Source organism: Cynocephalus volans, chromosome 13 (genome assembly GCF_027409185.1).
Source record: "Cynocephalus volans isolate mCynVol1 chromosome 13, mCynVol1.pri, whole genome shotgun sequence".
Classification (NCBI taxonomy): domain Eukaryota; kingdom Metazoa; phylum Chordata; class Mammalia; order Dermoptera; family Cynocephalidae; genus Cynocephalus; species Cynocephalus volans.
In genome coordinates this window covers 91069751-91093257 of record NC_084472.1, presented here as the reverse complement: position 1 = coordinate 91093257, position 23507 = coordinate 91069751, and the positions used below count along the sequence as shown (strand labels likewise).

Here is a 23507-nt window from a genome sequence, read left to right as displayed (position 1 = left end):
TTTTTCCTACCTAATTCCTCCTCCCGGCAATTTGCTATCACTGACAGCAGCGATACTAAATATCTGAAGATTTAGATTAAAACACCAAAAGATGACTAATGCGATTATGTCATGATTACTGCAAGTAAAAATACAAGAATGTTGCTGTCCCATTCAGAGAGAAACTGGTAGGGAGAGACTAACAATTTATTATGGGAAATCAAGCTTAGTTCACCTAACCTGAAAGCAACTGCTTTCATTAAATTTAGAACTATCAAGAAGTCAGACTGATCTTACATAAGTTCCTCTAATAGGGAAAATTAGGGGGACTTCAGTGTTTTTAAAATATATCTGCATTTTGCAAAGTATGAAAAATTAAATGATGAATATATACAAAGTAAATTCAAAATTATGACCTGAAGCAAAGTCTTATTTTGTGCAAAGATCTGGAAATTTTTATCATCATCAAGTGAGTGGTGGAAGACATGCTCACAAAAAATTTTAGAAGAAATATGGAGATAGCAGGTGTGAAGAGGCTTTTTTTTCTTTCTTTCAATGAAAACAGTGTTTCTGTGTCTATTATCTCTTATAAACTCACAATACAGAGCCTTCAAGGATGAAAATTCTTGGCCCCAAATTGGGGTGCATTTAGTAAAAAGAGGACCTAGTATTTCTCATCTTGGGGCCTTGACTTCCAAGCCAACGGCCCTCCCTCAGCAGGGCCATGTGCTGCAGAGTCACTAACTGAAGGGCGCAGCTGCTAGGTGGCAATGTGGAGGAGCCTGGCTCTGCCCAGCTCTGCCACTGACAGCTGGATTTTGGCGGCCCTATACTCAGTCTTGCTATGCAGCAACCTGGACCCTGCCCTTTGAGGCTGCAGAAGCGGTGAATTTTACTAAAACAAAAATTCTTTGATTTGTGTTTATTTTAGAGAGTGATCCAGTGTCTTTTAGTATCTCTTTTGCTTATTCATAAGCTTTGTCCATTTTTACCTTTCTTATTGAATGCGGTAATCATAGCTCACATTTTTAAGAGTAATTTTATATTCCAGGGACAGTGCTGATCATTTTAGGTGTGTCACTTAATCCTTCCAATAACCTTACAAATTAGGTACTATTATTATTCATATTTGAAATGAAATAAAACTCAGAGAGATTTACAAATTGCCCAAGGTCATACCTCTAATAAATGCCAGAGCTGTAACTTAGCCCTGTTCTAACTGCAAGGTCTAATTGTTTTAAAACTTTAAAACCCTGCCATATGTACTACTGGCCCAATAAAATAGAAATATTATATCAAATTATATACATTAAAATATATAGAATAATAAACAATCACATTTGTATTTCATTATTGCTTAGTAACATTTGTGAATCAAACAGTAGAAAGTAAAATTTCTACGGGCCTGAAAAAATAAATTTTTTTTTTTTTAACCGGTAAGGGGATTGCAACCCTCCGCATGGTGTTGTCTGCACCACGCTCAGCCAGTGAGCGCACCGGCCATCCCTATACAGGATCTGAACCCGCGGCCTCAGGGCTACCAGCGCCGCACTCTCCCGAGTGAGCCATGGGGCCGGCCCTGAAAAAATAAATTTTTTAAAAATGCATTTAGGGAGTGCTGGGAGGAGCAGGCAGCAGATGGGGCATTTTCTTAATTTCTCTTTAGGCAGGAGTGACATTCACTCAGGGGCATCAGTCCTGTATACAGGCCACACTCTGTTCTCACTGGTCACACTGGTCAGGGCTCAGATCCTACTAGTTGTTAAATATTATGAATACCATCCCTGCTTTAAAATGTCTTTTATTAAAAAAGAATAACTCTCCATCAATAAAGTCACTTGATGATGGAGAAACTGATTATAGATTCTTCAAAACAAAAAGATGAGATAAGACTCTGGATAAGACACACCCAAAACTTACCCATCAAAGCAATGAGCAGCAGTCAGGACCCACTGGCGTCCAATGATTGACCCTCCGCACAGGTGTCTGTGAGTTGTCACCTTCACCTGCAGGCTAACCTGCCAGGGCCACTCTCCCCAAGTAGAGTTCATTCCTCCAACAATGCGTGCATTTCCTTTTGCTGTGCAGACTAAAAAGAGAGTTTTGAAGCTAATGGTTGGGATCAGAAGTGAATCAGGCTCCTCTTCAGCCAAGGAAAACAAAATACGTAATTACATTATATAAATGAATACAGAAATCCCTTTAGAGTTCCATGAAAAAATGAGGTTTACTCACCAGAGCCATCCCCAGTTTTACACAGTCTCAGAGAATAGCCAGAGCTCTTTTGTGTCCCATATGTAATTGTAGTTGGAGAACCATCCAAAGATAATTTTAAGGAACACTTACACCTGGATAAGATGAACAACATGAAGATTAAACCTTCACAGAGGACAAAAGTACATGAGATTATCTTTCTGACTGTTTCTGAAAAATAAAATTTTCCTTACTTCTCTCCCTTACAGTCTTCTGGGAGTACAGAATAAGAAAAAAACTGACAGCGAATTATCTTTGTACAAGTCTCTTGGCAAACATTCACTCCTTCAACAAACGTCACATTCAATTCTTCCCCTCCAAAGTCAACTCCAGAGTAAATTTTGGAATGGCAGGGTTCTGTGCCAATTATAAACATAAAAAGATATAAAATGAGAAAATCAATAAACCACATTTACACAAGTTTCTGGTATCTCGAGGATTGTTTCATCACTATTACTTGTTAGAAAATCATAAAATTTGTTGTATGTAAGTAATACTACTGAATCACATTACCAGGCAAAGTTCTTTTGCAGGTTAAAAGGCTATATCCAGACATGGCGTTTTCTTGAGGAGTAGGAGAACTCGGTGTCCCACTTTCAGAAGTCTTAAGGAAACAAACATTTCTATTTTTAAAAAAAAGCAAGAGAGAAAAAGAAAAGTGCATTAAAGGCATTAGGCAAGCACAAAAGCAGCTCACATAAAAAAAAGCAAAGCTGCAAATTTTATTCTTCTCAGAAGCTCTCTTCAAAGCAAGTCAGACGACAGGACTCCACAAATTACAGAGATTAAACGTAAATCGAGCCACGTCTCTGTAGAAAACTAATAGGCACAGCTAACGTGACAAAAGGACAATGGTAAAGTTCCACCTTCTAACTGGAGGGAAAGAGACCAAAAAAACCCAGTAATCATCAAAGGACAAATTTGGGGGATTTATGCTGCCAGGGCTATGCTATAACTATACCCTTCTCTTGGCCCCATGCTGTATGTAAAGAAAAGGGTGTGTTATCTGAGGGTGAAGAGGTCAGACCAGAACTCTGTTTAGGATACTCAGGGCTCTAGTTTCTAAAACAAAGAGGAGTTAGAACCAACAAGCTGAAAGGATATACGAGGACTGCCCACCAGTGGATTTTACTCCAAGCTCATGCAAAATACTGAGATCAGTACGAAAGGCATCAGATCCTCTTTTTCCCAGGGCTGTTATTTCATTGATTCAATGGTATGTTTTAAGTAAGAGAAGGTAGATAGGAAAGTCTGCTAATCCCGAACTAATCTGCACCTGCAGAAAGTACCTGCTGAAACTGCAGGTCCAGTGTTTTGAGGGAAATGAACAAAAGTTTTTTTGTTTGTTTGTTTTTAACTCAAGCTGTAAAGAAAAGCAGTGAAAGAACAGCGGCAAAGGCGACACCTTCACACTCACCTTTGCGACTGTCTGTGCCATGCATCCGTGTAGAACGTGAAGAAGAGGCAGGTGGGATGATAGGTGCAAATGGTGCGACATACAAAAGCGTCTGGAGCGGTAACCCTGGCAACATCCACACCCGAGAATGCAAGATGTTGGAAAATGTTCATGTGGCAGCCTGTGAACTCACAGGGAGAAGACGTTCTTCAATAAAGGACATGATTAACACATTTGCTTGTACTTTGTCATCATAACTAAGGAAATTATAACTATTTATTATTCACAGCATTAAACATCCTAAGTGGAAAAAAAAAATGTCTGTTAACATATCTTTGAACTTGTTGTTTGCCATTTGGGAGAGGGCAAAATTGGTCTAACTCTGATAAGGGACAAATTCCTATGTTAGAGAAATAAAATAGCTCAATCTGTGCTCTTAACTTTGTCTTTCACCAATGTAAAAGGTTTATGTTACTTAGCACGTATTCATATTTTCTTTATATCACCCTGGCCCTGAATTCCAGGCCCTAAAAACCTGAGGTTTTATGTTATATTTTCCTGACTATTATAAAAAATATTTTAATAGAAAGATTAATAAAAATACCAGGCAGCTAACAAAAATACTATGTGCCCATTAAAATTAGAACAGGAAGAAACCCACTTTTATTACCCTTATATAATTTAATTCCTTAATTCCATTCTTATTTATGTTCATGTTATTTATTGAGTTTATTCAATTTGATAACATAAATTCCACTAAAACTATAGAAACTTAAAGAATAGTGATAGCAATTTTGGGGAGGATAAAAACAGTCATAATTTAAATTAAATGAACACAGTGGGATCAAGTGAGAGGACCTCCCGTGATATCTTCGTATGGGCAGCCTAGGAAATTAAACCTCAACTAATTAAATTAAAAAAATAAACTCTTGAAGCTGGAAGATAATTTATGGGTCATCTATGCCAGCCTGCAATGGCATCCTCACAAGGACATCCCTGACGGGTTGTTTTACAACTTTTACTTAGAGTGATAAGGAGCTCACTAGCTCATGACAAGGCTCATTTCTTTTTTGGGCCACTCCAGATGTTGGGAGTTTTTTATTATTTCTTCATTTCTTTTTTGGACCACTCCAGATGTTGGGATTTTTTTCCTCATTTTCTTCTAGTATTTACCTAGATCTACCCTATGGAACCATACAGATTAGTCTAATATTTTTTTCCAATAGTAGTCATTTCCCTCCCCCCAAATTAAGACAGTTATTCTGACTCTTTTCATTTTAAATATCTTTAACTTCTTCCTTTAATTATATTTCATTTTCTGTTATTTGTAGATATTTTACCATCTCAGTTGCCCTGTTTTGAAGTGCTCCAGCTTTTCATTGCTCCACACAAAGTGTGGATACAAAACTGAGCACAATATTTCAGTCATCATCTGACATGTGCAGATGACAAAAGGACTGATGCCTCCTTGTTCTGAAGACCATTGTCTTTTGTAAAACTACTTTATTTGTTTTTGTTTTGTTTATCAAAAGCACTATAGGATGTTAGCAGGAATGGCAGAGTAAAGACCCCCCCAAAATCCTCTTCACCACAAAAGTAATCAGAGTATTGGCAAAATTATCAAAACCTTCAAAAACCAATTAGCTTTTGGTTAATTTCAGAACTCTAGAAATTAACTAAAGGCTTATAATAATCCAGAGAGCATTTATTTAAGAAAAAATGGCTAAATATCAGTAAGAACAGTGAGCTTTGTGGGCTTTTAACTTGCCCTATGCAAATCCCCTTCTCCTCAGCTCCAAGGAAACCTGAAAACAGCCCCACATTTAGGGTGAAAACCAGCAGCCTAGCAGCCACTGGAGGAATGGGGTTGGAGCTACTCCAAATCCCCATTCCTAGATAATTATCTGGAAGTTACCTGGAAAATCCCCCGCACACACATGGTTTGAATTTATTTGAACTGGCTCAGAGCTTGTCCAGTGTTATCAGTCTTTTCCTTGGCAGCATTTTTCAAAAAAAAAAAAAAAAAAAAGTGGCAATTATATCAAACTGCAGATGCCTAAGGCAGCAATAACAGCTGTGGCAAACAACAAGCCAATAAAAAAATCGTAAAAGAAAAACTTGTGGAAAGACATGTATGGGGGCGGTGAAAATCTCTGACATATTCCTGGGAATCTAGAAGGCCACATGCATGTATAGAGCTCTGCACATGCTTATAAAGACCTGAAAAAATCCTAAACTGTCTCTGCTGCCTGACCTTGAGCTCTGTGAGCTTAGTAGCAACAGAAAGTGAAGGCCAGGGCAAAGTTTTAAAATGCCTACCCGAGCATTGGAGACATGCCACAACTCACAAAGAGCCCCTGTCAGGAAACTTGGAAGCCTGGGATAATTATTAGCTCTGGGCATTTAAGAAAATCTCTGTCCAACCATTAGTTATCTACTAAGGAAACCAAGAAGTGACTTCAGTGGCCATATAGAACAGAGAACACATACTTTGCAGGATTAGTTCAGGAAAGTCACCAAACAAACAGCAATAACAACAAAAAATCAGTAATAACAACAAATTCTGAAGGAGTAGATTTGATATCTAGAAGTTGCTCCATGTTATAGTTTAAAAGGTCTAATTGTTTACAAGAAAATTATCATACATGAAAAGAAACAAGAAAGTATGGCCCATACACAGACAAAAAAAGTGATCAGTATAAACTGCTGCCATGGAAACACAAACTTTGGATTTACTACACAAATATTTTAAGTAAGCTATTTTAAATGTGTTCAAGGAACTAAAGGAAACTAAAGAACTGAAGAAAAATATGAGAATGTCTTGCAAAAGAGAGAATATCATAAAGAGATAGATTTTTTAAAAAACTCAACAAATAGAAATTCTGGAGTTGAAAAGTACAATAACTGAAATTGAAAGTTCACTAGAGAGGCTCAATAGCAAATGTAAGCTGGCAGAAATAAGAACTATCAAATTTGAAGACAGGTCAATTGAGATTATCCAGTCTGAGGAACAGAAACAAAAAAGATGTTTTAAAAAATTGAACAGAGTCTCAGTGGAAATTGGTCAGGGCAATAGAACTGCAGAGGGCTCAATCTCTGATCCCAGACCCCAGAAATTCAACACATCCTGGAACTGGAAGTGATTAACAGTCCTCACAAAAAGCCTTCCCCAGAGAATCAGCAGCAAAGAGCAATCTCCTCAAATGCCTAGACATGAACATAAAGACACAAAGATCAAGAAAGAACAAAGAAATATGTCAGCACCAAATGAAACAAACAAAGCACCAGAAATGGATGCAGAGGAACAGCAGATCTATGAAATGTCTTACAGAGAATTTAGAAAAACCCTCTTAAGGATGTTCAGGAAGTCACAAGTAATATAGATAGAAAATTAAATGATATCTGGAAAATAATTTAAGAGCAGAATGATAATTTTGACAAAGGAATAGAATCAATTAAAAAAAAACAAATAGAAATTCTAGAAATAAAGAATACATTATCTGAATTGAAAAATTCAATAGAAAGCTCCAACAGCAGACTTTATCAAAGGAAAGAATCAACGAGCTCAAAGATAAAACACATGGAATTATCAAATCAGAGGAGCAAAAAGAAAAAAGAATAAGAAAAAATGAAACAGAAATACCACAAATGTAGGACTCCATCAAGTGAAATAACCTCCACATAATTAGCATACCCAAAAGAGAGGAAAAAGGGAAAGATTTAGAACGCATATTCAAGAAAATAATTGCTGAAAATTTCCCAAGTATAGAGAAAAATGACAGGTACAGGAAGGTCAGAGGTCACCAGTCAAATTCAATCCAAGGAGGAACACTCCAAGGCACATCATAAACAATCAAAAACCAAAGACAAAGAGAGAATAAAACTGAAAGCAGCAAGAGAAAAGAAACACATAACATTCAATGGAAACACCAATATGTCTCTCAGCTGATTTATCAATTGAAATCCTACAGAACAGAAGAGAATAGGGGAATTTATTCAAAAAGCTGAATGAAAAACACTGCCAGCCAAGAATTCTGTAGCCAGCAAAACTAACTTTCAAATATGAAGGAGAAATGAAGTCTTCCCAAACAAATAAAAGCTAAGGGAATTCATCAGCATCAGACCCACATTACAAAAAATGCTAAAAGGAATTATTCAGTCTGAAAGAAGACGATGCTAAGGAGCAGCAAGAAAACATTTGAAGTTACATAATTCATTAGTAAAGTAAGTTCACAGACAACCTAAGAATACTCCAATGTCGTAAGGATGGTGAATTAACCACTTACATCCTTAGTATGAAGACTAAAGGACAAACCTAACAAGACACTAACATGTACAACAACCATATAAGAGAAAGGTAATATTAAAAGACATATCTTGAAACAACACATGGACAAAAAGTGGGGGGGAAATGATGCCAAAGCATAGAGTTGGCTTTGGTTTTTTTTCTTTTTTCTTAGATATCAAAGTTATGAGTCTAAAATAATTTGTTGTAACTGTAACATTTTTTCACAAGTCTTGTGGTAAACATAACACAAAAACTCAGAAGATATGTACTAAAAGTAAACAGCAAAAATTCAAAATACACTGCTAGAGAAAACCAACCAATCACAAATGAAGACAGTAAGATCAGAAAAAGGGGAAAAAGCATCCACAAAACAACCAGAAAAAATAATAATAGCAAAATGGCAATAGAGTCCCTATATATCAATAATAACCCTAAATGTAAATGGACTAAAAGCCCCAATTAAAAGACACAGAGTGGCCGAATGGACTATAAAACAAGAACCAACAATATGCTGCCTACAAGAAACTCCCCTAACAAATAAAGACACATATTGTCTGAAAGTGAAGGGATGGAAAAAGATATTTCATGCAAATGGAAACCAAAAAAGAGCAGAAGTAACTATACATATATCAGATAAAATAGACTTCAAACCAAGTAAATAATACTATTTAATAATAAAGAAGGTCATTATATAATGATTAAGGGATCAATTCAACAAGAGGATATAACAACTCTCAATATATATGTACCCAACTTAGGAGCACCCAGTTTTATAAAGCAATTACTGTTGGATATAATAGGAGAGAGAGATTCCAGCACAATAGTAGTTGGAGACTTTAATACCCCACTTTCTGCAAAGGACAGATCATTCAGTCAGAAAGTTGACAAGTAAACATCAGAATTAATCTCTACTATAGGCTGACTTGACCTAATGAACATTTATAGAACATTTCATTCAACAGCCACAGAATACATATTCTTCTCAGTAGCACATAGAACATTCTCTAGAATAGACCACATGTTAGGACACAAAGAAGCCTCATTAAAATGTAAAAAATCAAAATCATATCAACTATTTTACATGACCACAATGGAATGAAACTAGAAATCAACAACAAAAGGGACATTAGAAACCATACAAATACATGGAAATTTTAAAAAATGCTCCTAAACAGTGAATAAATCAAAGAAGAAATCAAGAAGGAAATTTTAAAAATTTCTGGAGACAAACAAAATATGAAAACACAACATTCCAGAACCTATGGGATAAAGTGAAAGCACTGTTAAGAGGGAAATTTATAGCAATAAATGCCTACATCAAAAAAGAAGAAAGACTCCAAATAAACAACCTAATGTTACACCTCAGGAGTTGGAAAAACAAGAACAAACCAAACCCAAAATCAGTAGAAGAAGAGAAATAACAAAGATTAGAGCAGAAATAAGTAAATTAGAGATTTAAAAAACAATACAAAAGATCAATGAAGCAAACAATTGGTTTTCTGAAAGATTAACAAAATTGATAAATCTTTAGCTGAAGAAATGAAGAAAAAAAGAGAGAAGACTCAAATAAAATGAGAGGTGAAAAAGGGGATGTTATAACTGATACCACAAAAATACAAAGGATCATAAGAGACTACTATGAACAACTATATGCAAACAAATTGGAAAACCTAGAAGAAGTGGATAAACTCCTGGACACATACAACTTACCAAAGTCAAATCATGACAAACTAGAAAATCTACACAGACTAATAACCAGTAATGAGATTGAAGCAGTACAAAAGTCTTTCAACAAAGAAAACCCCAGAAACAGATGGCTTTCCTGCCGAATTCTACCAAACATTCCAAGAACTGATACCAATTTTTCTCAAACTCTTCCAAAATACTGAAGAGGAGGGAACACTTCCAAACTCATTCTATGAGGCCGACATTGCCCTCATACCAAAATCAGAAAAAGACACACACACACACACAAAAACTACAGACCAATGTCCCTAACGAACATAGATGCAAAAATGCTTAACAAAATACTAGCAAATCAAATCCAACAACATAAAAAGATCATTCATCATGATCAAGTGGGATTCATCACAGGGAGGCAAGGATGGTTAAACCTATGAAAATCTATATATGTGATCTATATACATAGCATCAACAGAATGAAGGAAAAAACATGATCATTTCAATAGATGCAGAAAAAGCATTTGATAAAATCCAACACCCTTCATGATAAAAACACTCAGTAAATTAGGTATGGAATGGATGTGCCTCAACACAATAAAGGTCATATACAACAAACCCACTGCTAATATCATACTGAATGGACAAAAATTGGAAGCTTTTCCTCTAAGATATGGAACAAGACAAGGGTGCCCACTTTCCCCACTCTTGCTCAACATAGTACTAGAAGTTCTAGCCTTTGAAATAAGGCAAGAGAAAGCTATAAAGGATATTCAAATAGAAAGGAAAAGTCAAACAATTCCTACTTACAGATGACATGATCTTATACATAGAAAACCCTAAAGATTCTACCATAATATCACTGGAACTAATAAATGAATTCAGTTAAGTGGCAAGATACCAAATCAACATGCAAAAATCAATAGCCTTCCACTGCACCAACAATGAAATAGCTAAAGAAGAAATCAAGAAACTAATCCCATTTATAATAGCTACTCAAAAAATGAAATACCTAGGAATAAATTTAATGAAGGAGGTGAAAGACCTGTACGAAAAACCCCACACAAACAAAAAAACCAACTATAAAACATTGGTGGAAAAAAAATTGAAGAGGAGACAAATAAATATAAAGATATCCTATGTTCATGGATTGAAAGAACTAACGTCATCAAAATGTACAATCCCCCACAGCAATCTTCATATTTAATGCAATCCCTATCAAAATACCAATGAAATAGAAAAAATGGTCTTAAGATGTGTATGGAACCACAAAAGGCCCCATATAGTGAAAGCAGTCTTGAAGAAAAAGAACAAACTTGGAAGCATCAAACTTCCTGATTTCAAAATATACTATAAAACTTTATAACCAAAACAGCATGTTACTGGCATAAAAACAGACAAATGGACTAATGGAATAGAATACACAGCCCTGGAATAAACCTGTGCTCTCACAGCAAACTAATTTTTTGACAAATGTGCCAAAAATATACAATGTGGAAAGGACAGCCTCTTCAGCAAATGCTGCTGGGAAAACTGGATATCCACATGTAGAAGGTTGAAACTAGATCCCTATTTCTTACCATACACAAAAATCAACTCAAAATAGATCAAAGACCTAAATTTAAGACCCCAAACTATGAAACTACTAGAAGAAAATATAGGGGAAATGCTATGCAAAATGGGAGTATGAAGTGCTTTTTAAAAAAGACTACAAAGGCACAGGCAACTAAAGCAAAAGTACATAAATGGGACTGCATCAAACTAAAAACTTTGCACAGCAAGGGACACTATCAACAAAGTATAAAGACAACCTACAGAATGGGAGAAAGTGTTTCCAAACTATACATCAGACCAAGGGGCTTATATCTAGAATATATAAGGGACTTAAACAACCCAACAGCAAAAGCAAAAGCAAACAAACAAACAAAAAACAATTAAAATGGACAAAGGATCTGAAGAGACATTTCTCAAAAGAAGACATACAAATGGCCCAGAGGCAAATAAAAAAACATTCAACATCACTAATCATTAGGGAAATGCAAATTAACACCACAATGAGATATCATCCCACTCCAGTTAAAATAGCTATTACCAACAAGACAAAAAATAACAAATGCTGGCAACTGTGCAGAGAAAAAGGAACTCTCCTGTATTGCTGGTGAGCGTGTAAATTGGTACAGCCACTGTGGAAAACAGTATAGAGTTTCCTCAAAGAAATAAAAATAGATCTATGCTATGACCCAGCTAACTCACTACTGGGTATGTACCCAAAGAAAAGGAAGTCAATAGATCAAAAAGATGCCTGCACTCCCATGCTCATCACAGCACTATTCACAGTAGCCAAGAGATGGAATCAACCTAAATGTCCATCAGAGGATGAATGGATAAGAAACAGTTGTATATACACACAATGGAATACTGCTCAGCTATTAAAAAAAAATAATATCCTATCATTTGCAGCAACATGGATGGAACTGGAAACCACCATGTTAAGTGAAGTAAGTCAGGCACTGAAAGACAAAAAACCCATGATATCACTCATATGGGAAATCTAAAAGAAAAAAAAAACATGGTTCTCATAGAACTAGGGAGTAGAATAATGGTTACCAGAGAGGCAAGAGAGGAGGGGTGGAGAGGGAGAGGAAAAGTGGTGGACTAATGGGTACAAAACTATGCTATCTACCCTAAGTAAATCACTGTGCAGTGTGTGCATGTATTATAACAACATACTATACCCCACATATATGTACAAATAAATGTTAAAATAAAAGAATTATTTTAAAAAGTAATGAAAGAGAAAATATTACTATCGATCTTACAAAAATAAAAGAAGAGACTATAAGGCAATATTATGAACAATTGTGTGCCAACGAATTAGATAACCTAAATGAAATGAACAATTTCCTAGAAACACAATTTTTTTGAAACTGACTAAAATAGAAAATCTAAATAGACCTATAAAACGTAAAAAGATTGAAAAACATCCCACAAAGAAAAGCCTAGGCCCAGGTGGCTTCACCACTGAATTCTACCAAACATTTAAAAAATAAATACAATTATTTATAAAATATTGCAAGAAATGAAAGAGAAGGGAACACTTTCTAACTCAATTTTTGAAGCCAGTATTAACTTGATAAAAATCCAGACAAAGACACCATAAGAAAAGAAGTTACAAAAATAATATCTCATGAATATTGACTCAAAATCCTCAATAAAAAGCTAGCAATCCAAATTCAGCTTCATTAAAATTGATACGTCATGACCAAGTGAGAACTATCCCAGTAATGCAAGGTTGTTTCAATATATGAAAATCAATTAATATAATATTACTCTAATATTAGTGTAGCAAAGGGGAAAACACATTATGTAATTATGTAATTATCTCAATAGATGCAGAAACAAAGCACTAGGCAAAATCCAACACCTTTTTATAATAAAAACTTCCAACAAATTAGGAAAAGAAGAGATTATCCTCATCATGATAGTAATCATATATGGAAAATTCACAGCTAACATCAGACTTAATTGTGAAGGACTTGATGCTTTCCCCCTAAAATCAAAAATAAGACAAGGATGTCTGTTCTCATCTCTTCTATTCAACATTGCACTTGAGGTTCTAGCCAGCACAATTATAAAAGAAAAATAAATAAAGACATCCAGATTGAAAAAGAAAAAGTAAAATAATCTGAATTCACAGAGACATGATCTTGTATATAGAATATCCTGAGGAATCCAGACAAAAAATCTATTAGAACTAATGAACAAATCCAGCAAGACTGCAGAATACAAGATCAATACACAAAAGTAAATTGTATTTCTATACGCAAGCAATGAACAATTGTAAAATGAAATCAAAACAAATTCATTGACAATAGCAGCAAAAAGGCTCTTACAATGAAAACTATGAAGCACCATTGAAAGAAATTAAAGATCAAAATAAATGGAAAGACATCCAATGTTTATAGACTAAAAGATTTAATATTGCTAAGATGATAAAACCCCCAAATTGATCTACAAATTCAATGCACTCCCTATCAAAGACTCAGCTGCCTTTTTTTTTTCTTTTAACAAATTGAAAAACACCCTAAAATTCATATGGAAATGCAAAAGATCCAGAATGGCCAAATCAATCTTGATAAAGAACGAAATTGGAGGATTCAGACTGATTTCAAAACTTACTACAAAGTTACAGGAATCAAGACTTTGTGTAACTGGCATAAGGATAGACACAAAGATCAATGGAGTAGAACTGATGGTCCAGAAATAAACTCTTACGTTTATGAACAATTTATTTTTGAACAGGGTTTCAAGAAAATTCAATGGGAAAAAAAATAGTCTTTCAACAAATGGTGCTGGAACAACTGGATATCCACATTCAAAAGAATTAAGTTGGATCCCTACCTCAAGCCATATACAAAAATTAACTCAAAATGTATCAAATGCCTAAATGTAAGAGCTAAAACTATATAACTCTGAGAATAAAACATGCATAAATCTTTATAACCATGAATTAGGGGAAAAGTTTTCAGATAATACACCAAAAGCACAAGCGGAAAAATAAACAATAGACTGGACTTCAAATTTACTTTTGTGCTTCAAAGGACACTATCAAGAAAGTGTAAAGTTGACTTGCGAACTCAGAAAATCTTTGCAAATAATATATCTGATAAGAATGTATTATCTAGAATACATAAAGAACTCATACAACTCAACAGTAAAAATACAAATAGCCCAATTAATTTTAATGGGCAAAGGCTTTGAAAAGACATTTCCCCAAAGAATTTATTCAAATTGCTAATAAACACATAAAAAATATATTCAACATCATTAGTCATTAAGGAAATGCATATCAAAATCACAATGAGATAAAAGTTCCCACTCACTGTGAAGGCAAAATAAAAAGACAATAACAAGGGTTGGTAAGGTTGTGGAAAAATTGAAACTCTCAATGATTGCTGGTAGGAACATGATATTGTGCAGCCACTCTCAAAAACAATTTGGCAATTCCTTTAAAAGTTAAACATATAGTTACCATATGATCCAGCAATTTCAATCCTAGGTATATACACAAGAAAATTGAAAACACTTGCCCACACAAAAACTGTTGGTTAGAAAAACATTATTCATAAGAGCCAAAAAGTGGAAACAACTCAAACGTTTATCAGCTAATAAATATATAAACAAAATATGATTTATTCATACAATAGAATACTATTTAGTCCTGAAAACAATAAAGTACTGATACATGCTACAACATGGATGTTTTCAAGGTACAGTTTTCCAGGTAAGTGAAAAAAGCCATATGCAAAATGCCCCATATTGCGTGATTACGTGTATATGACACATCCCAGAATAGCCAAGTCCACAGAGACAGAAAGTAGATCAGTGGTTGCCAGGAGGTAGGGGAGGAGGAAACGGAGAACGACTGCAATAGATACAGCATTTCTTTCAGAGTGATGAAAAGGTTCTGGAACTAGGTAGTGGTGATTGTTGCATAATTTTGTGAATATGCTAAAAACCACTGAGTTGTACACTTTAAAAGGGTTAATTTTCTTTAATCTAAATTCTATATCAAAATTTTAAAACCTATGAAAAAAGAATACGTGCTACATTAAAATATAAAAATTGATTGAGAGAATAATGTAAAAGGGATACATTATTCATAAAAATTAAGTTTTCATTAGGTTTTTGGCAATTACACTGTGGATTCTCAAATATATACTTCAAGTTTTCCTATGAACTACTAGTAAGCCCCATCTTTTCCATTGTGTGTATATGACCCCAAGAACTTTCCATTTATCTGCCTTAAATACATGCAATACTTTTAGCCCAATATCTTAACCTATTAAAATTATTTTTATTTTGCTTTTTCTACCTAATATGGTGGGTAGCCCTCCTATTAGTCTCATCTACTTATAGATATTTTAGCCATGTAACCAATTGATGTATAGGACATTCTTTATTTCAAATATGCCATTTGGTTATCCTCAGAAGCCAGGAAGGTGCTCCCTGCCATTGCAATATTATCATCCAACTTCATTTACCAGACTATCTTTTCCATCCAACGATGATAAAAATAAAATATTTTTTTCTAATTTTGGTTTGGAAAATATGTTCACCATATTAATAGGGAAATTAGTAAGTTATATGGTAGTAGTTTTCCCCCACCAGAATTGCAAAAAGTTTTGTCACATTAACTGAGGGAATCTGATTATCCTGAAACCTTTCAAAATCCATGCAGGAAGATGGACAAGAAGGAAAGTCCATAAACATAATGAGTTCATATATGGGTTGAGAAGTAGGAGGCTTCACATTAAAAAAAGTGAGGGGTGTGGAATTTATGTGACTCAGGTTCAAGTTCTGACTCTGCCTGGCTGCTCTGTGACCTAGAGCATGTCATTTCACCTCTAGGAGCTGTAGATTTCTTGTCGGTAAAATTAGGAAAATCCTTAGTGAAACTAAGGACAAAGGACAAACGTGGTAATGACTACAAACTACCCCTACCTTATGAATTTCATTTGGGCAGTTGGGCCCACGGACAGCCTTTCTATAGGTTTAGGAGGCATCTGGCTACCAGGTGTTCCCTAAGGGATGTGGAAAAAGGTACCCAGTGAAAAGCCATACCCTTAGCAGCTCGAGACACTTCCTGAAATATCCGGGATTTTTATCACTTTGTAAAGGCCATGTAATTGGGTTGAAGTAATAGGTGAACTCATTGCAATTTAACAAGAACATAAGCAGAGAACTGCCAGAGATTAAACATGCGGGTGATCTTTCAAGCTGTGGACAGCAGCTGTGAAGGGCTTGGGCAGCAGCACAATGTTACCAGCTCCCGGGTGAGTGCAGCATGTACTGCCAGCAGCAGTGCTGTGTACTGAATGAAACACGTCTGAATGAAGAGTCCCACCTCCTGGAGTCCACATCTTCAAAAACTCTCCCAGATAAAAACCAATATGAATATGAAAATTAAATAATCAGTAAATTTCAACCCACAAATCTGGCATACACCTTAAAGGGGATGTGCTAGGGAAAAGAAGATAAGAAAAGAGGTGCATTGCTGCCAACTTTCTAATCTTCCACAGAGAAGTCTTAGACCAGCACCCAATACTGGGCTTGGTATAGACTCAGCACTCAATACTGTGTAGAATTGGCTACAAGTGATTTGGCTTCAACATCTTGTCATTAATGCACCGATATGCTAAATAAGTTGGAATTTCACAGCAATTTTCTAAATAATTCAGTTGAAATTACCTATATGTCTAAAATCACAGGGTTTTAATGATTCATCATGGTAGAGTCATTTCACTAGATATGGACACCACCGAGAAATGACGTTACAGTTTTCTCTACAATGTCACTGTACTAGTTTCCTATCACTGCCATTATAGGAGTAATAATACAAATTTAGTGGCTTAAAACAACACATTTATTATCGTACAGTTCTAGAGATCAGAAGTCCGAAATGTGTTTTACTGGGCTCAAATCAAGATGTTAGCAGGGCTTTTGTTGCTTTGGGAACGTCTATAGGAGAACCTGCTTCCTTGTCTTTTTCAGCTTCTAGAGACCTTTATTCCTTGGGCTCATGGACCCTTCCTCAGTCTTCAAAGCCAGTATCTGACATCCTCAAATTCTCTCTCTCTCTCTCTCTGACTCTGACCTTTCTGCCTCTCTTTTTCTTCTAAGGACCTTGTGACTACATTTTGGGTCCATACATATAATCCAGAATAATCTCCCCATCTCAAATTCTTTAATCATATTTACAAAGACCCTTTTGTCAAGTAAGGTAACGTATTCACAGGTTCCAGAGATTAGCATGTGAAGCTCTTTGAAGTGTTCTTATTCTGCCTACTACAATCACATAGTGAAATAATAGTCCTACAATTACCAATTTCTGAAAGTGCACAGGGCTTCAGTGAGAATCCAGATATCACATTATTCAGCACCTTTATACTGGTAGGTGTTCCTGTTGAACTTTGCTTCAGTAGACATTCATTCCTGAATGTGAAGAAAAGAAATTTCTTAGCTTCCTAAGCTTTGAGATATATGCAACAGTCCTGGTAATATTTGGTGTTGAAATGATCCATCGGCAGTAGAAAATAAACAATGCAATCAGAACAATGACCCTGATATTGAGTGGGTTAGGGGGTTGCCTTATTAATCAGATGGACCCCTTCTCCTCTGCAGAAGAAATGTTAAAGTGAGAATGGGGTGGGAGACGTTGTTCTATGTCACTAAACTCTCACTCCACAAACACAGACTATCTGTAGACCAAATGAAATGTATTCTCTTCAGGAAAAATGACACTAAAATTGAGTAAGTAAATCAGAAAACAGGTTAAAAGCCCTGTTTGGTTTTAAGTTGGAAAAATAAAAGAAGTTATACGTATATGAAGAATACAATTAAATCTTGAAAGCACCATCAATAAAGAACACACACTGTGAATTTTACTCACCGGTGCTCTGCCTTGTTAAATGTCTGCGTGGCATATGTGAAAAATTGGCAGTGAATATCATTGGTGCACCATTTTTGGCATTCTTCAACACTTTTAACCTTAGATACATTAAAATTTACTCCTCTCATATCAATTCCTTCATAAATGTCTCGGTGGCAAGCTGTACAAATAAAACGCATAGCAAATCCAGTCAATTTCCTTTCTAGAGGTAGGTCATCAACTACCATTTGGGCAGAGTAATTTTGAAGGATAATATCCCATTTTTGGTGACTGATTTATTAATTAGAAAATTAAACATTTTAATTACATTCCTATATTATCAAACTCTGTTTGAAATAAACACAATCCCATATGTGTTTTTCCCCCAGTGCGTTAGCATTGAAAAGGATTACTTTGCTTCCTAAATTGCAAGGTACAGGTAACAATACAGGTAACTTTTCATGTTGAAATTATCAATGGGCAGTTGAACGCAAGGCAATAGTAAGGAGGACCCTGATAATGTGTGCTGAGGGTTTGCATATTAAACAAACCAAAATGCCTTTGACCTCTAGCTCTGAATGAAAAAAAAAAAAACTTCTCTATCTCTTTGTCTTATTTCTCTGCTTTCAACTAATCCTGTCTGATCATGAATTGTGTCTGTAAGCCTTGCCATGGACATCTCTGTGTCCAATCATTATAAAATGTGGGGAGTTCTTGTATATGCATGATGAAAGCATTTCCATTTTTGCTTTAAAATCTTGTTTAATTCTATTTAGGAATCCTTTTCATTGAAATGCATCTTATTCTTTTAACAGACAGTGAAACAAATTAGGCTTTTTTTAAAGACTCAAATTTGTTAATTAGACTCTTGGTTAAGGAAGCGGTATAACCAGCAGTATAAACCATAACCTATTGATTACACATAGTTTTCCACTCCTAGGAAGTATAGATGAAGTCATAAAACTAAATTTAAGGGTGGGAAGGACAGAAAATACACAAACTAGCAGGAAAACGACATATTGAGGTGGGCAGGGATTATTCACAGTGATTCACAAACACAAGAGTTTGCAGATTATAAAAATGAAATTTGCTGCACATGAGAAAAGAAATAGGCTAAGAACTAGGATGGGATACTTGCAAACAAAAACTTTTCTTAATGGTTATCTGAAAGCTGTAAACCTAACTCTACATGTTTTTGACTAAAATTGGTCCTGAGTTTAGAAACTTTAATTACCTGGGAGCAAGTTTTCACTTTAAGATGTTTGACAAGAGTTAGAAAGGAATATTAAAATTAAACTCTGTGAGTAAGAGTAAATTTTGGTGTCTGGGGAAAGGGGGCCACCTGCTCCCCTGTCACACCGTGCATTTGTGAGGAACATGGTGCTAAACCTTTTGTAGACCACCTGCTTCTGGGTCAGGGTTTTGTAGAACAGCTCCCTCTCTGTGATCACACAAGGGTTTGTAAAACAAAACAAAACAAAACAAAAGCAGATAGAGGGAAACAATTTTTAAAAGGCAAAATAAAAAGGAGAAATGAAGATTAAAAAGACTACTTTTTTGAATAAACTTAAAATTACAAAGGAGAATTGAGAAAGGCACAATATTACTTTTTCTTTAAATTTGTCTATAAGATACAATAATTGGAAATAATGCTTAAGTGAATAATTTATACCAAATTGTATTAATATATAAATTCAATCTTAGGAAACGTACTCCATCTCAGGTAAACTACACCTCTTATATTGGCTAAGTCAGGCCCCCATATTTATAACTAAGGCATTTCCATCCCCCCCTTTTTATTTCCTGTAAGGAACATATTGTTTTATTACCTTATGTTCTATTATTTTATTGATAACTGTTTAAAATACAAACTGCAGGCTCAAAGTGTGTTCATACTGAGGGGGTGGTGTTAATGGGGGAGGAAAGGGTGACAAGTTTAAAAATACCTGAAATTCGAACCTACAAAATTAACTGTACATGGTAAAGATAAAATAGTAATGATGTATATAGTTCCAGTATGGATATTTTAAGATTCTGTCAACCCATCAGTTGACAGAATATTTTTAGCACCTTTGCTTTCTGATCAGTCCCAGTCATGTTAGAGAAAAAGTTCATTTGTCTTAAATTTATTAGGATAGCTTTGAAACTGTTTCCCAAGACATCAGTAGCAACAGGTGTCCGAATTAAAGTTCCCTAGCATACTAGTCCTCACATTTCTTTTTAAAAGTATTATTCTCAGCAAGATTGACAGAACCCAGTCCTTCAATTTGGGCTTTAAGGTATACAAATGGTTTTTTAACCTCGGCACTACTGACACTGTGGGCCAGAAAATTCTTTGTTGTGGGGGACTGCCCTGTGTCTTGTAGAATGTTTAGCAACATCTCTGGCCTCTACTCACTAGATGCTAGTAGCATTCCCCACTAGTTGTAATAACCAAAAGTGTCTCCAGATATTGCCGAATGTCCCCTGGGGAGAAGGACAAAATCACTGCTGGTTGACAATCACTGAAAACCACTGGCATACAAATGAACCTGGGAGAAAGATGTTCCCCGGGTTTTCTTTAAAATTCTTGTCTGGAATAAAGGGAGACTATTGTTTGAAAGTGTATTCACTTTCTGCAAATCTTACACTATAATGCTAATCTCATAAATAATAGAGGCTCATTAGCATGTGTTGACTGATAAAGACAAGAGGATTATTAAGATGAGTATGGTTTCCTCCTTTAGGTCCAGAATACTGCCCCAGCTTTTATTTTTCTGAGTGCTCCCTTCCAAAAGTCCGTGGAAGTACAGACTTTGAGCAAAAGCTATTCTAAGGTAGATCCATTATTAACTCAAATTTAGCTAAGAAATCCACATCTTACCACTTATTCGATGGCCACATTGCTTCAAGGAATGTCCAGAAATTGCACTTGTCCGATGCACTCTTGGCAGGGATCCTGTAACACTATCCTTCAAGAAGCAACCAAACCTGTTTTTAAAAGTAGCTTCACTTAGAAAGTGGAACAATAAACATACCTTGAGGAAATGTCTAGCATTCTCTATACACTAATAAATAAAGCCAGGAATAAGGAAAATAATACAACTTCCCTGACGCTTTCTGGAAAGAACATTCTTTCCAGAATATCTAATACCACAATATCTAATGGTCTCTGTAATGCTCATACCTAACTTCAACATTGCTTTTCTTTTCTTTTTTAAAAAATTTATTCTTTAATTGAAACATAATTGATTATACATAGATATGGGGTACAGAGTTGACTATCCATATTTGTGTACAATATGTGATGATCAATCGATATTACTTGCATGTTCATTATTACATATCTTAATTCTTCTTTGTGTCCCTTACCCCATTTCTCTCTAACCCCCTTCCTCCTCCCCCCTTTCCAAATCTAGTAACCACAGGTCTGTTCTCTCCTTCTGAAATGTTAACCTTAATGTTAATTCCTTTATTTACAAGGATTCTAGAACTTAACTCAATCTTTAATATAATGACTCTCACACACGGTTGGGTTTTCTGTACAAGTTTAACATGTAGAATCGGAGAATAATCATCCTATTTCTAGTTCTTAAACTCAAATAGAGTAACAATAAGAGAAAAGATTGAAAAGGATTACTTTGCTTCCTAAATTGCAAGGTACAGGTAACAATACAGGTAACTTTTCATGTTGAAATTATCAATGGGCAGTTGAATGCAAGGCCATAGTAAGGAGGACCCTGATAATGTGTGCTGAGGGTTTGCATATTAAACAAACCAAAATGCCTTTGACCTCTTGCACTGAATGAAAAAAAAAAAAACATGTATATGAAAACAAGAACAACAGAGAAAAGTTCATTCTGAATATTGATCAAAATGACAGAAATTAAGATGAAACTATGTTTGTGCGTAATAAGCATCTTCATGACCTAATAAGATTTTTATTACCAAGTATTTTTCCAATACTCTTACTTTTTTCCAAACTACTACTTAATAATACACATTCACACACACACACACACACACACACACACACACACACACACACACACACACACACACACACACACACACACCCCATACATACTAGGGTGCCCAAACGGGCTCACTATCAGCACCATTCAGACCTGCCCTCTCCCGACATCACAAGTTCTGTGTGGAGTACACTAACATTTATAAAGCAAATGTATTTCACAGGTCCTAGTTTCCAAAGCCCTGTAGTTTCAAGTATAACCTAACTGCTTAAAATTACATATAGAAATGTTAACCTTGCAAAAGACAGGAAAGGCTAAAGTCTCTGATGTAGATAAAGGATTGTAACACAGCAAAATTGCTGGCTCAAGGACAGATGCCCTTGGAGCAGGTTAACCTAAAGTTAATTTATTATTATGTAAACATACTGAGGAAATTGCTGTAGGAAAAGACAGTATTTGTTAAGAACAAGCTTTTGTTGATGGATTGAGTTAACCTTTTGCAAATTGCATTATGGAATGTCACTTTGTTATTTCACTGATGTTACCAGCCTCTATTGTTAAACTATACTTAGCCATAACTCCACCTATGTTCCTTTTCTGTAACTTTCTGGCCTGGAGAATAAATACTGAGAAAGAACCCCAGTCCAGTGTTAATTTCCCAAGGAGAAATGCCTCTCTCTTGAGGGTTCCAGGAAATTAACCCCTCCGGGATTTCTCACTGGTCAGAAGAAATGGGCTTTGAGTAATCTTTTGCATCTCCATCACCCAGGGGAAGAGGTGACAAAGAGAGTGCAACAGTTCTGGGTCTTTATTATATTCTCAATTTTGAATTTTCCTAATTCAGCTCTCTTGTTGTTAGACCCTTCCTTAAGACAATATCTTAACCCAGTGATTTTTAAGCATTTTTCTTAAGGCCTTGGATAGAAAATACTAGCTTCTACTACTTTAAGTGAATACAGTAATTATTTAAAATGCAGATTTCCAGGCCCAGGAGACTTTGATTCAATAGGTCTAGGCTGTGGCCTAAGAGTCTTCATTTGTAAGAACCATGCTATGTGATTCTAATGAAGATGGTCCTTGAACCATATTTGGGAAACAACCCAGCAATGTGCTACACCTATTTGCACACAACCGCTTACATTTTGAAAAGTGATTGGCTTTTCCAATAATGAAATATCAACTTTTACCTTTTCCCTGGGTCATTGGTTGAATTTTCCAGAAGAAAACTGAAGAGCAAACACCTAGGGTGGAATGTGCACATCATCTGACAGTGCCGGGCATTTGGGGTGTACATGGCAGTTACATCCCCACCTCTGAAAAAGGTGTTTTTATATAGTTGAGTCTGACACCCTGTGACATAATCATTAAAAAAATTAATTTGGAATGAATGCACATAATATTAATAGAAATACACCAGTATTCTTAACCATCTTACTTCTTCCACTAATTATCCAAAGATCTTTACAACATGACTTTAATTACAAAGGCAGAATAAAACATATAAAGGCAGTTATTTGAACAATCTAT

At 35.4% G+C, this 23507-nt stretch overlaps 1 protein-coding gene across 1 annotated transcript in view; it reads right to left on the bottom strand.

Annotated features, from left to right (window-relative positions):
• KLKB1 (kallikrein B1) overlaps positions 1-23507 on the bottom strand; it is a 31236-nt gene that overhangs the window by 3786 nt on the left and 3943 nt on the right. The window contains exons 2-10 of the mRNA XM_063077370.1: positions 23168-23330; positions 20891-20997; positions 18049-18208; positions 17482-17591; positions 3650-3809; positions 2746-2855; positions 2427-2589; positions 2215-2327; positions 1900-2068 (exon numbers count right to left, since the gene is read on the bottom strand). Of these exons, the coding sequence (XP_062933440.1) occupies positions 1900-2068; positions 2215-2327; positions 2427-2589; positions 2746-2855; positions 3650-3809; positions 17482-17591; positions 18049-18208; positions 20891-20997; positions 23168-23330 (1255 nt within the window). The remainder of the gene's footprint in view (positions 1-1899; positions 2069-2214; positions 2328-2426; positions 2590-2745; positions 2856-3649; positions 3810-17481; positions 17592-18048; positions 18209-20890; positions 20998-23167; positions 23331-23507) is intronic.